This window comes from Dysidea avara, chromosome 4 (genome assembly GCF_963678975.1).
Source record: "Dysidea avara chromosome 4, odDysAvar1.4, whole genome shotgun sequence".
NCBI lineage: Eukaryota > Metazoa > Porifera > Demospongiae > Dictyoceratida > Dysideidae > Dysidea > Dysidea avara.
Genome location: NC_089275.1, coordinates 50,139,410 through 50,152,862, shown reverse-complemented (window position 1 = coordinate 50,152,862; position 13,453 = coordinate 50,139,410). Strand labels below are relative to the sequence as shown.

Here is a 13,453-nt window from a genome sequence, read left to right as displayed (position 1 = left end):
CTACCAATAGACCCTTGTATCACCATCTTCAAGAGCACAAGCAAACCTTTGCTCAAACCTACAAGTTATCTATCCTTGATAGAATTGTCGATACTCCCGCTAGAAAAGCTAAAGAAATGTGGTTCATCCAGCAATTCAAAACGAAGATACCTTTTGGCTTTAATGTTATTACGTGAGCCACTTCCGACATACGTATACTGGAATTTCACCTCCGTGTTCCCCCTCATCTTTGATGACGTCAACCTATATAAACTCTGTTAATTGACAGCCCTTTCACTCTCTTACGATTGCAACTTGGAGTGAGTTTGTTTCGTCTGAAGAAGGCCCTGAACCGAAACCGCGGTCACGCCAGCAAGCTCTCCTATTACAAGGACAGTCACGAACATTTTGTAACTTATTTTGTTGTTGTAAGAGTCCTCTTTTGTTTGTTATGTCGTCTGTATGGTATTTTGTACTTGTATTACATTAGGTTGTATGTATTTAGGCTTGTAATTGTACGCGTACATTATCATTCTTTGTGTATATAATCATTAAAGTAAATCTGTCTAACAGTAAAGTCATGAGTCGCACCAACCGCGATGGAAGCACCCTGAGGAACGGCAAACCAAGGACGTACAAATCTGTGTACCCTTCGACTCAACCCTCTCCTGCCACGAGAAACTCTCCACGAGAAACGAGAAACTCTGGCAATCAAAGCACCAGTAGTCAACCTCCGAGTAGAGCCACCTCTGGAAGGAAACTGCCCCCTAATCCTATTGACCTTACTGGACCTACAAATGAACAACAACAGCAAGAAGAAAACAACAATGTTCTAAACACAGGTACTAACAATGTAAATGTACAGCACAACACTGAACAGACAGGGAACCATAGTGCTGAGGAAGGGATTGATGGTGCAGGGAACACTGTTGTTCCCCCAAACCCTAACCTTAACCCTAACACTACAGACGCCATCCCCAACCAGGCACAGTCCCTAAGTCCCGATGAGGTAGATAGTAATCTTACAGAGTACAAGAAGAATGTCACTAAGCTGAGCAAATGTATACATCATCTTAAATTTTTAGAAGAATCTCTCAGCGAAGGCACAGTCCCCAAAGGTTTAAAAATCAATTTGAAGGTCAATGCAGTTAATCAAAGTGAACAACTTAACAATAATGTACAGAGGATAATAGAAAGGTGTCAAATAAGCGTGATGGAAGAACTTAAAGCACACTACATTCAAACTTGTGCAGAATTAGAGACAAGAATTGACCAAACAAAAAGCACACTAGCCTGTGCTCCAGATGAGACCATAATCACAGCTACATATAAAGAAATGGAAACTAAGGTCAATTCACTAAATGTCAAATTGGACCAGAGAAGAGAGAAGAAGAAACAAGGGACTTCCCCCCCAAATGTACAACCACGCAGACGATACAACAGAAGAACTTACCAGGCACCTAGACAAGGAAACAATCCACCCTATAACCATCCTCATCAATTCAGACCCAGGAGGCCAGAACAGGATCCCCCAGGCTACAGACCACAAGAGCCATTCAACAGACAACAATTGCCTTCGTATAGAAATAACCGAAACTTTAACAGAGATGACAACAATATTAGAAGACCTCATTTTGAACAACCTCCATCACATAATAACATTGCACCTCCTAATAACTACCCAAACCAGTATTGGGGAAACACAAACCCACCAGTACAAGGAAATCAGCTTGGAGGGCTCGTAAATACTTTAAACTGGTTACTACAAAGTCTACAACCGCAATCAACATATCAGTCATTCCCCCAGCCTCCATTTCCCTACCAGAGATGAGGGTGTTACAAAAAGGTTTTAAATATATACCCTACAGTACATACACTCCCAAGCATTTAGAACTAGACACCAGTTCCTTGAAAGCCAACTTAACTAAACGTTGTGTACCATACAGATACGACATTCCAAAGGGTGGACTAATGAAAACAGTCAGTGATGTGTCCAAAGTAACAACCCCAGTCAGTAATGCCATCGACCAATTTGTAAATGAAGTCAGAGTCTCTTGCAACATTGGTACTACACAATCAGGCAAGGACAACATCAATAGAAGAGATAGAAATATACTTAAGAAACTGTGTAATCGTAAGGACATCAGAATTTCCAAGAGTGATAAGGGCGACACTGTTGTTGTCGAAACCATGGAATGCTACACAAGAGACGGTCTCAAACATTTATCAGACCAGGACATTTATCACCGTATTGATAAAGACCTCACATCAGAGTTACATGTCAAAATCAAGACATTTGTTAACCACTGCTTTAGTCGTGGTCTAATCAATCATGAAGTTTATAGTTTTCTCACTCAGGATGATAAACCCAGAACTCCTTTTATTTACTTTTTGAAAAAATTACATAAGACTCCCTTGGCTGTCAGGCCAATAGTTTCTAACATTCACAGTCCCACTTGCCTGCTATCTCAGTTCATGGACCACTTACTGAAACCCATTGTCGCCACTAAAACTCACATACTCAAAAACTCCATACAAGTCATTACTGAAGTGGAGCAATTACGTATTCCAAATAACTCATTACTAGTCACAGCCGACGTTAAGTCATTATATCCCAGCATACCAATAGAGGAATCCATTAACATTATTCTAACTGAATTGGAAAACTACAAGGACCCCACATCTCCATCTATACTTATATTAAAAGAAATGTTGAGTTTTATATTATATAATAATTGTTTTACTTTTGGTGACCTTTTCTTTCTGCAGGTTCGAGGGATTGCAATGGGCACAGCCATGGCCCCTAACTATGCCAATCTATTTATGTCTAATTTTGAGGATAAATTTATTTTTAACAGAAACACCAGACCAGTCTACTACCGTAGATACATCGATGATTTACTTATAATTTGGAAAGACACGGAGGAGGAATTGATAAAATTTATGGACCACCTAAATAATTGTCACCCAACTATTAAGTTCACATTTGAATCTTCCACTACTGAAGTCACTTACCTGGACATCAATATTGTCAAGGAGAACCATCAACTTTATGTCAAACCCCATTTTAAAACCACTAACACTTTTTCTTATCTACAGACATCTTCCTACCATCCTAAATTCACCTTTAAAGGTATCTACCGAGGGGAAAATGTAAGAATCCTTCGTAATTGTACTAAACAGTCAGACTATGAAACTACCATGAACCATATTAAAAAACAGTTCTCAGTCAGAGGCTATGCCACATCAGACTTACCTGATATACCATTTTCTGAAAGAAATAATCATCTGAAGAAGAGTGATACCACATCACAGACACGGGACAACCCAATCATCATTGTGAGTAAGTTTGACATTAACAAAAAGTTTGTAAGGGCCTGTAAAGACCACTGGCCAATGTTAACTGCTAATTCAGAGACTAAAAAACACTTATATCAGAAACCAGTTCAACACACTTTCACCAATCACAAGAACATCAAGCAAAGATTACCCAATAATAAATTGGACATTGAGGTACCTACCGACTTAACAATTCACCCTTCACCTACTATCACCAGTAAACAATTTCCAGCTAAGAATATAGCTTGCAGGAGAGAGGATTGTGCCTGCTGCAGTCAACTAAAGGGCAGTGCTCGAGTTATCAGTTATCAAACACAAGTATCTTTTGACATCACTAACACCTATGCATGTGACTCTGTAGGTGTAGTCTATCTACTGGAATGTGTACATTGTTACAAGCAATACGTAGGAGAGACCTCTACCACACTACGTGCCAGAATGAGAAGACACAGGAATATGTCCAATCAAGCTACCAATAGACCCTTGTATCACCATCTTCAAGAGCACAAGCAAACCTTTGCTCAAACCTACAAGTTATCTATCCTTGATAGAATTGTCGATACTCCCGCTAGAAAAGCTAAAGAAATGTGGTTCATCCAGCAATTCAAAACGAAGATACCTTTTGGCTTTAATGTTATTACGTGAGCCACTTCCGACATACGTATACTGGAATTTCACCTCCGTGTTCCCCCTCATCTTTGATGACGTCAACCTATATAAACTCTGTTAATTGACAGCCCTTTCACTCTCTTACGATTGCAACTTGGAGTGAGTTTGTTTCGTCTGAAGAAGGCCCTGAACCGAAACCGCGGTCACGCCAGCAAGCTCTCCTATTACAAGGACAGTCACGAACATTTTGTAACTTATTTTGTTGTTGTAAGAGTCCTCTTTTGTTTGTTATGTCGTCTGTATGGTATTTTGTACTTGTATTACATTAGGTTGTATGTATTTAGGCTTGTAATTGTACGCGTACATTATCATTCTTTGTGTATATAATCATTAAAGTAAATCTGTCTAACAGTAAAGTCATGAGTCGCACCAACCGCGATGGAAGCACCCTGAGGAACGGCAAACCAAGGACGTACAAATCTGTGTACCCTTCGACTCAACCCTCTCCTGCCACGAGAAACTCTCCACGAGAAACGAGAAACTCTGGCAATCAAAGCACCAGTAGTCAACCTCTGAGTAGAGCCACCTCTGGAAGGAAACTGCCCCCTAATCCTATTGACCTTACTGGACCTACAAATGAACAACAACAGCAAGAAGAAAACAACAATGTTCTAAACACAGGTACTAACAATGTAAATGTACAGCACAACACTGAACAGACAGGGAACCATAGTGCTGAGGAAGGGATTGATGGTGCAGGGAACACTGTTGTTCCCCCAAACCCTAACCTTAACCCTAACCCTAACCCTAACCCTAACCCTAACTATGGACTAAATGGTCAAATTGGTTATATTTCATATGGTCATAATGGACAAAATGGTCAAACCGGTTATATTCAAAATGGACAATATGGTCAAACTGGTTCTATTTGAAATGGTCACTATGGACTAAATGGTCAAATTGGTTATATTTCATATGGTCATAATGGACAAAATGGTCAAACCGGTTATATTCAAAATGGACAATATGGTCAAACTGGTTCTATTTGAAATGGTCACTATGGACTAAATGGTCAAATTGGTTATATTTCATATGGTCATAATGGACAAAATGGTCAAACCGGCTACATTCAAAATGGACAATAAGGTCAAATTGGTTCTATTTCAAATGGTCATTATGGACAAAATGGTCAAACTGGTTATATTTCAAATGGTCATAATGGACAAAATGGTCAAACCGGTTACATTCAAAATGGACGATACGGTCAAACTGGTTCTATTCCAAATGATCATTATGGACAAAATGGTCAAACTGGTTATATTTCAAATGTTCATAATGGACAAAATGGTCAAACCGGTTACATTCAAAATGGACAATACGGTCAAACTGGTTCTGCTTCAATTGCTCATAATGGATAAAATGGTCAAACTGGTTATATTCAAAATGGACAATATGGTCAAAATGGATTTATTTCAATGTTCATTTTGGACAAAATGGTCAAACTGATTATATTCAAAATGGACAATATGGTCCAACTGGTTCTGCTTCAATTGGTCATAATGGATAAAATGGTCAAACTAGTTATAATCAATATGGTCAAACTGGTTATATTGTTCTTTCTCCTTTTATCCATTGATAATTGTACACTGTATTATTTTGTCCACTTATGTGTGATGTGCATCAATTAGAGTTTGTATTAGTAATAGTGATGATCTTTCATGTTATGTAATAATTAGGCAAACTTTTGCTGACTTTTAGAGAGATATTGCTAAACAAGTGCATTTTGGGACCATTTTGTCCATTTAGTAATTTATATACATCAATTAGCATTTAATGTGATAGTCATTCAGTAGCATAGTAGTAATTGTTTAGTGTGAGATTTTGCTTATTTATTATATTTAGGACCATTTTATCCACTTAGAGAGTTGATGTGCATTAATTAGAACTAAATGTAGGTATGACTTCTTTTGTGATGTAATCATTTAGCAACTTTTTACCATAAATTAATTATCTACAAATAAAATATTTTTAGGATCATTTTGTCCATTTTGGAATTGGTGCGCATTTATTAGAATAAACATTGTAGTGACCTTTCATGTTATGTAATCATTGTGTAAAATTTTGGTGATTATTGATTGAGTATTTGGAGAAATATTGCTAATAAATTGTATTTGGGACCATTTTGGCCATTTACTTGGTTGATGAGCATCAATTAGAAGTAATTATTACGTGACTGTTTTGTGGTATTCATTCATTAGGTTATATTTTGGTGAATGTTGCATGTCTGTCAGAAGAGATATTGCTAATAAATTGGATTTTAAATATTTTAAGAATTGATGAGCACTAATTAGAACTTAATTGTGGTACTTAAGTTTCATTGTACACAACTATATTAACCATTTAGTAATTCTTTAATGTTAATGTTGAGCGTTTTAATAAATTATTTTAGATGATTTGTTTATTTAATTGCTTTATGGGCATAAGTTATTATTTGACATTGTGGTGACTTTATGTAGGTAGCTAGTCATTTAGGTACCATTTCGGTAATTGTGAAATGTTTATCTGGAGATATCTACTGCTAATTTAAGACCATTTTGATTGTTTAAATTAAAATTTAACTGTCTTACATTGAAGTTCATAATAAAATGCCTTTTCTGTACATAACTGCTCTATTATAGTATATTGGACTTTAAAGTAGATGGGTAGGCCCCTCTAAAATAACAGTGGGCTCTATTCCTTAACCCAAGGTTGCTACACCTGTGTTGTTCAGTTTGTTGCACATACTAGTTGGTGGTAATGTATTGAATAGTAAATGCTATCCTGGTAAGCCTTAATGGCATAAATACAATGCATTAAATATCATGTTGGGCTTTATTTAGAAAAGCAGCTTTAGAAAATTAACCTTCCTTAAAAGTACATCATCATTTATCTGCTATGGTGTGTACATGGAAAATTTATCAGTTAGCTATTACTACTATAAATGTACAACACAATACTGCAATATTATGTACTTAAATATGATTGGCTAGATTTCTTTTTTTTTTAATTTTGTAAGGCTTCATGGATACCACTGTTATTTTTATTGTTGTATGAATGTGTTGTTGCCCACATTTCTCCTGCTTTAAAAAGTGATATTGCTGACAACCTGTTCTACTACAGAAACAGAGAGCCATTAAGGTATGTGATGTACTGTATATAAACAATTCTGACTGGTTTGGTGTGTTAATGGTTGCTAAGGACATATATGGCCTGAATAGTAATGCATTATTTCTTATTTGTATCAAAAACAGCACAAATTTCAATTAAGTAGGGTTTAAAACTAATTATAGCATGTATGGTGTGGCTTGTTTATGAAGTTTAAGATTTTAAGGTTTCAGTTAATGTGCATACGGCTATGTTGTTTGTAGTTTATTGGCGAGCACTAAATAGAAATGTAAATAAAGTCAGTTTCAGGGTTAGTGATAAACCTCAGCTAAATTTAAAGTGTTTTTGCTCACAATGAATAATTTACACATTGGCTTTCATTTACCCTAATGCATTTGTGGTGTGCATCAATTAGAATACCAATACTCATGTATTTGTATGGACACAATAAACAAGGTGGAGCCCACATTCATCAACCGCTAGCAAGTGAATGGCACCTGAAAGCATTGAGCATAATGCTAGCATAGTGGGAAGAAATCTTGTACAATATTATAAATCCTTGCTTATCAAATAATAGACAACAGAAAAGGTCAATATATTCTAATACAACAGTCAGTAACCCTGACAGAACAATCAGGCAGCTGACTGTTCTAACAATCTTTTATGTGAAATGCATCATAGTAAATAAGGATTATAGCCTGCTTCAGCCATTTACTATTAAGTTTGCCCATAAAAGTGCAAAATTGTAAGCAAAACATGGGCATAAATGTTGAGCATAATTTGAACATAAAATGGGCAAAATTTTTGAGCAATGCAGCATAACATAATACCCTGACTTAATACTGTTGGTTATTGCAGGTTCTTGATCTAACATGGATTCAAGTTCTGATCAATTTGTAAGTAATGCATGCATCATTTTGAAATTTTATTACATTCTATGCTCCATTTACAGTCTATTAGTGATCTTGATAGTGCAGATATTGAGGCAAGTATATAATATACAGTTCACAGTGGTTCATATACTACCATATGACAGTGTGCTAGTGGCTGCAGTGATGATTTTGATGAATATTTTGATGATCATCCAAACAAATGCAAGCAGGCTTTTCAGGTACAGCAAACAGCTCATCAAAACTTCTATAGTGCATGATATAAACAAAACATGTATAGACAATTGGCAATTGCTTGCACAAACAGATGTGAGAAAATAATCCCTTTGGGAACATGAATAGTTGTAGGATAACTGAATTGAAATTTTATCTTTAAATGGAATTTTTTGGATACTGCAATTATGATACCTTCTTGCTGCTAATTTTTACACTTTTTGATAGATGATGGACCAGAGTGGCTTTAAGGAGACTGCTTTAGGTAACCACGTGGAGTTTTAATTGTGTAAACACAGTACATCAAAAGTGTTGATATACGAAAAATCTTCCATTGAGAATTATAAATTATGTAGTTATCTCATCTCAGGATAACACAGATTTAGCAGCATTCAGGAAAGAGTGGCATAATAATATAACAAGGGAGGGAGTAGCACATGATATCAGTGAGTATACATGTAGATATGAAATCATGCAGTGTTTTCATCATTTTCACAAGAGTACAGAGAGTACGCTACGGGAAGGGGTAAATTCACATGCACATACACTTTTTGAAATGTTAGTCATTATAACCTATACATATAGTACTAGCTAGTGTTTAGTTGGATGTAAAAGATGATATACAGAATTGCTGAGTTGCAGCTGGAGTCTTGGGGAATAACTATGCAGCCAAGTAACATTAACAAGGCTCCAAATAATCAGTGTTAATTCTGTCGTTGCTTACATTCTGACAATTCAAAGTATGAAGAAGGAAATGCAGTACAAAATCTTATCATCAATTCTATATGTACACTGTACATGTAGCAACATCATTATAGTATTTTTGGGTAGGAGATAATTCTTTGTACGTTTGTGAAAATGCTGAAAATTATGCACAATCCCTCTATATGTATATGTATATACAAAGGACATAATTGTAGGTGATAATGCAACAAGAAAGATGCACATAAAGAAGTGTGATGATGATTACTGTAAAAGAGGTTGCTGAGGGATGCAATAAATTATGCTATCAATTTTATTTCATTACTGTTTAGGCAAGTCCAAGAAGCTTGTGGGTGACAGGGAGACAGATAATAGACTAGCAAAATTTTTCCTGAATGGTACGTAATTATAGTCTTGTAGTATATAAATAATAATTATGCATATGTATCAATTTAATACAGACAATGATGATGATAACAGTGAAGGCAGCTATCAAAGTGATAGTGGCAGTGATTGGAGCATTGAGATGTGTAGGTGGATGAAGCAGTATATCTCGTACATTAACTTTATGCATACAAACAGCTGTAAAAAAGTTTCGAGCTGATTTTGATAGCAGCAGTGAAGACAGTGAAGAAAGTCTTCAAAAAGGTGAAAATTCTATGCACTATAGCTATGCATACTTTAGCAAGATATTTACACTTAGAAGAGGATGATAGCTTGTGTGGTGGTTGTTTTGTTGTTGTTATTGTTAATCACTATTGTTTGCTGTTAAGTACCTTGTCACCAACTATTTTTAAATGAGCAGAAAATTGATCTGGAGAGAAAGACACAAGATCCCGGATGTTCCAGATGAGAGACCACAACTAATGTTTGCTTCAGATTTGCTTAGAAAGTCAAAGACCACAGAACAGACACAGACTACAAAAGAAAAAAACCACAGAAAGAACAAAGCACAGAAGAACAGACTCCAATGGAAATGACCCAGAGTGAAGATGTAAAGGCGAAGGAAGCAACCAGGACAGATGACATCAACCCCCCTAACCCTAAAGATGATACAGAAGTACAGTGGACCCTCGCAAATCTGACCCTCTCTAATCCGGATCCTCGGATAATCTGAACGGGTCATGTAGCCAGGGAAAAAAAATCTACTTAACGCCCAGCAATAAACGCGTTTTAGCGAGGTTAAAAAGTTGAGGATATGGCTTAAGAAATGCAAAAACATGTGACCTTGTCAATTGAACAAAAGTTTACTATATTGAAAAAAAATTATTGAAGGAGCAAGTTTAAGCAACATTGCTAAAGAATATGGCATTGGCAAATCAACTGTAAGTGACATTAAAAAGAATGAAGATAAGCTAAAGTGAAGAAGTGACTAGACTTATGGACAAGTGTTTCACTTGGTATGAATGTCAAGATGAGTGCACTGCCCCATCACTTTCAGTAATGCTAAGCAACTTCGTCTTGACACTTTCATTCAACTTAACTCCAAAAATGTATACGCTGTACTGTAAAACTTAATGTATGTGAAGACTTCTTATATACTTATTTAGTCAATAGAAACTTAAAACAATGTTAATTGATGATTCACAAATCCGAACATTTTAGTAATCTGAACAGCCTTTGGTCCTAGGGGAGGTCAGATTTGTGAGGGTCCACTGTACTACTGTTTAATGATTGCTCATTTTTCCCTGTATATTCATATCACTTGCAGGATGGCATAAGGTTCATGTACTTTAAAAATGACTTCACATGCTGCTTAACTTTACAACATCTAATATTTAATGCTTTTAGTTTGCATTGCATTAATTTACTTTATTGTGGTTGATATGGAATAATTACCTTGCACATTATTGCATAAAATAAAAGCATGTAACATAGCACTGCACATAGGGCAGGTACCAATGCTAGTATGTTTATTCCACATACATAAGTATTAACCTGAATGAAGTAATACATTATGATAAAGAAATGAAATTCTATTAATTTGTTAGAGTATGACTTGACATGTGCTGGGCTTGCTCTAGCAGATGTATACACATGAGCTGTTGTCGTGATGACAACTCAAAACCATTTTGTAATACAGTGATTTGACCTACAAGATGACGATAATAATAGCAACAACTAGAGCAGCAAAACTCACCATCTAAGTCTTCTTTTAGCCTCTTATACAACCTCACTTCAGCAAGCACGTAACCTACATAAACACTATTTATATACAATCAACAACACCTACTAGTTACCAAGTCGTAACCTCAAGTAGTTACAGTGACAGTTTCTCTTCTTCAATTGGCCACGAAGCAGTGAGACTTTATTTTGCAACTTATCAATTTTAACTTGCAGTGTCCTTTCTTGTTGAGATGGTAGTTGTCCACTAAACTCCATCATAATAGCCTTTCGGGTCCTCAACAATTCTACCTACAGTGTACCACCAACCATTAATTTCTACAGTAGTTGCAAATATTAATGAATTCGTAAAGGTAGACATACATGGAATAGTAGTGGAACCTCAGCTATCCAGATTCTCAGATAACAGAACTACAGAAATGATTGCTCTATTAGAATAGTGACTGTTCTATTAGGGTATTTGAATACTGATATTTCTAGGACTTTTAGACTTATGGACCACCCCTGGTCCCAAGGGGTTCAGATAACTGAGGTTCCACTGTACATGATCCTCAGTGCATGCTGTGTTGCGTACAGGAGCTCTAATACATGTACTGCATTTAGTAGCACCTTTCTAGGCATGTCCCAGTTAACAGCCTTCACTTAAGGTTACGGTATAGTCACGGACAATCATTCAAAATTTTGAATGCCTATCGATACTTTTTGAGAAGCCCATAAAACCAGTCTAGCAGCGTGAAAAGTTTTAAATAAAGGTGAAGCCCTTCATTTTATATAGCTACAGTGTAGTTTGAGGCAGGTGGAACACTACAATTTGTTGTAGTAACACAAGTAAGCCAGCCCATACATCGCTCAGCTCCAGCTGTCACTACCATGTTTTTCCGTCAAATACAGCAAAAGCTGTAGGCCCTATTGGCATTTTTGGGGCATAGTGATACTGTATATTAAATTTATTAGGTCCTGTGGAAGCGTTTTTGACGTGTTTCTTCCCAGTGACTCAGATACAAGCCTTCAAAGAGCTTGTTTCACTCGAAAAACTACTAAAAGTTCAATGAAACATTTATACAAGAAGTAAGTTAAAAAAATCGCTTCCATAGGACCTAGATATTTTAGTTGTTTAGTCACTTGTGTTGAAATTATAAGGATTCGGTAATCTGTTAGCCTGGTTTTTGGCAGCACGCTTTTATAAAACATCGCTCTATCGTGGACCACACACCCAAGAACAGTCATTGTTCTGCAGTAAAAACAAACAAGTACAATTAGTTGTATTGCTAACACAACAGAGTTGTTGAAACTATTTATCCCTTCTTGGTTTAAAGCAGGTTTTGTAATTTGTTCCGCCCACGCATTTTAAACTATTCCGTAACCTTAAGGCATATCAAGTTCACCACACCATATTTTATTGCTGGTGCCTAAAGTAAGTGCACATGCTTATATCAGTAGAAAATAAGCCTCATTTACAAATTTCCGATATTACCAATATCCGAATATTGGCATCGATACCAATGTCACCATTGGTAACCCCTAGATGCTAGCTTAGCATAGTATCCAGTGTTAGGTTATAGTTATATCCCATTACGAGTGCAATAACAATGATCTCATCCGAGTATACAGTATATAACTATTTTATATCCCAGTGCGCGGGAGTACGCTGAAGTTTAAATTAAGGTCCGGTTTGAGTCCCTGTCACTGTGCTCAAGATTTTGTCCAAATTGTGTGGAGATTCAACTTCGTAGCTACAAGAGAGGCCCTGCATACTGCTTAAAAACTGTAGCGAAGGGTGGTGTTACGAAGCAGCAGTTCCAGGTACGATTCGCCTTTGTCAGAAATTGGTGTGGTGGTGTCACATGGCGTGCAAGAGGAAAAAAGACCAACAAGTGGCTACTGTAGTCCAAGATAGAATGATGAAGCTAGAGGTTATCGAAAGAAGTTAGTTCTTCACCACAGTGACCGTTGGGAGTGATTGCTAACTTTAGTTGTGAGTTAAATTATTAGAATGATTGAATTATTCACAGTTTTTCACTCAAACATTCGAATCCCCAATTCTATAGCATTCATTTGTGTATAAATGAATAAAAACATACCACTCTAATGCAGCGTTATCGATAAAAAATTACTATTAAAGAGCGTGACACCTTTTTCATTCATGAGTATTTTATCCTAAACGAAATCAGATGAATACTCACTAGTGAAATAGGTGTCATGTCCTTTAATTAGCAAGTCTTAATCTTTCCAAGACGACATTGCGCTTGGGTGGTACCAAGAGTATATAATAGTAACCAAGAGTATATAATAGTAACCAAGAGAATATAATAGTAACCAAGAGTATATAATAGTAACCAAGAGAATATAATAGTAACCAAGAGTATATAATAGTAACCAAGAGTATATAATAGTAGTTACCAAGAGTATCGAACGGGTGTATTATCCCGTGATTTAATGATTGCGTGAAGTAA

The 13,453-nt window shown here is 36.3% G+C and overlaps 4 protein-coding genes across 11 annotated transcripts in view; 3 read left to right on the top strand and 1 right to left on the bottom strand.

Annotated features, from left to right (window-relative positions):
• The first annotated feature begins 559 nt into the window (after nt 1-559).
• On the top strand, nt 560-1,810 carry LOC136253954 (probable serine/threonine-protein kinase DDB_G0282963). The gene has a single exon (XM_066046611.1). It carries the CDS (start codon nt 560-562, stop codon nt 1,808-1,810), a length of 1,251 nt encoding a protein of 416 aa, XP_065902683.1.
• On the top strand, nt 1,807-3,963 carry LOC136253953 (uncharacterized). The gene has a single exon (XM_066046610.1). The coding sequence runs from the start codon at nt 1,807-1,809 to the stop codon at nt 3,961-3,963; it is 2,157 nt and encodes a 718-aa protein (XP_065902682.1).
• A 4-nt stretch (nt 3,964-3,967) lies between these two features.
• Nucleotides 3,968-10,452, top strand: LOC136252660 (uncharacterized). 5 transcript variants are annotated; one of them, XM_066045200.1, is made up of 11 exons: nt 4,467-4,608; nt 7,057-7,104; nt 7,930-7,967; nt 8,024-8,056; nt 8,108-8,182; nt 8,545-8,620; nt 9,095-9,154; nt 9,209-9,274; nt 9,338-9,406; nt 9,459-9,524; nt 9,580-10,452. In XM_066045200.1, the coding sequence occupies exons 3-11, from the start codon at nt 7,944-7,946 to the stop codon at nt 9,675-9,677; spliced, it is 567 nt and encodes a 188-aa protein (XP_065901272.1). In that variant the 5' UTR covers nt 4,467-4,608; nt 7,057-7,104; nt 7,930-7,943; the 3' UTR covers nt 9,678-10,452. The 5 variants fall into 5 exon arrangements, with proteins under 5 accessions (XP_065901269.1, XP_065901271.1, XP_065901270.1 ...); XM_066045201.1 differs by having other exon boundaries at nt 4,478-4,608; nt 7,087-7,104; XM_066045197.1 differs by lacking the exon at nt 7,930-7,967 and having other exon boundaries at nt 3,968-4,608; nt 7,029-7,104; nt 8,032-8,056.
• Nucleotides 10,453-10,678: 226 nt separating this feature from the next.
• LOC136252658 (early endosome antigen 1-like) overlaps nt 10,679-13,453 on the bottom strand; it is a 45,984-nt gene continuing 43,209 nt past the window's right edge. For all 4 annotated transcript variants that reach the window (XM_066045190.1, XM_066045191.1, XM_066045192.1 and 1 more), the window contains 3 exons: nt 11,117-11,291; nt 11,017-11,070; nt 10,679-10,968 (listed from right to left, as the gene is read on the bottom strand). In XM_066045190.1, the coding sequence (XP_065901262.1) occupies nt 10,856-10,968; nt 11,017-11,070; nt 11,117-11,291 (342 nt within the window). In that variant the 3' untranslated portion in view covers nt 10,679-10,855. The remainder of the gene's footprint in view (nt 10,969-11,016; nt 11,071-11,116; nt 11,292-13,453) is intronic.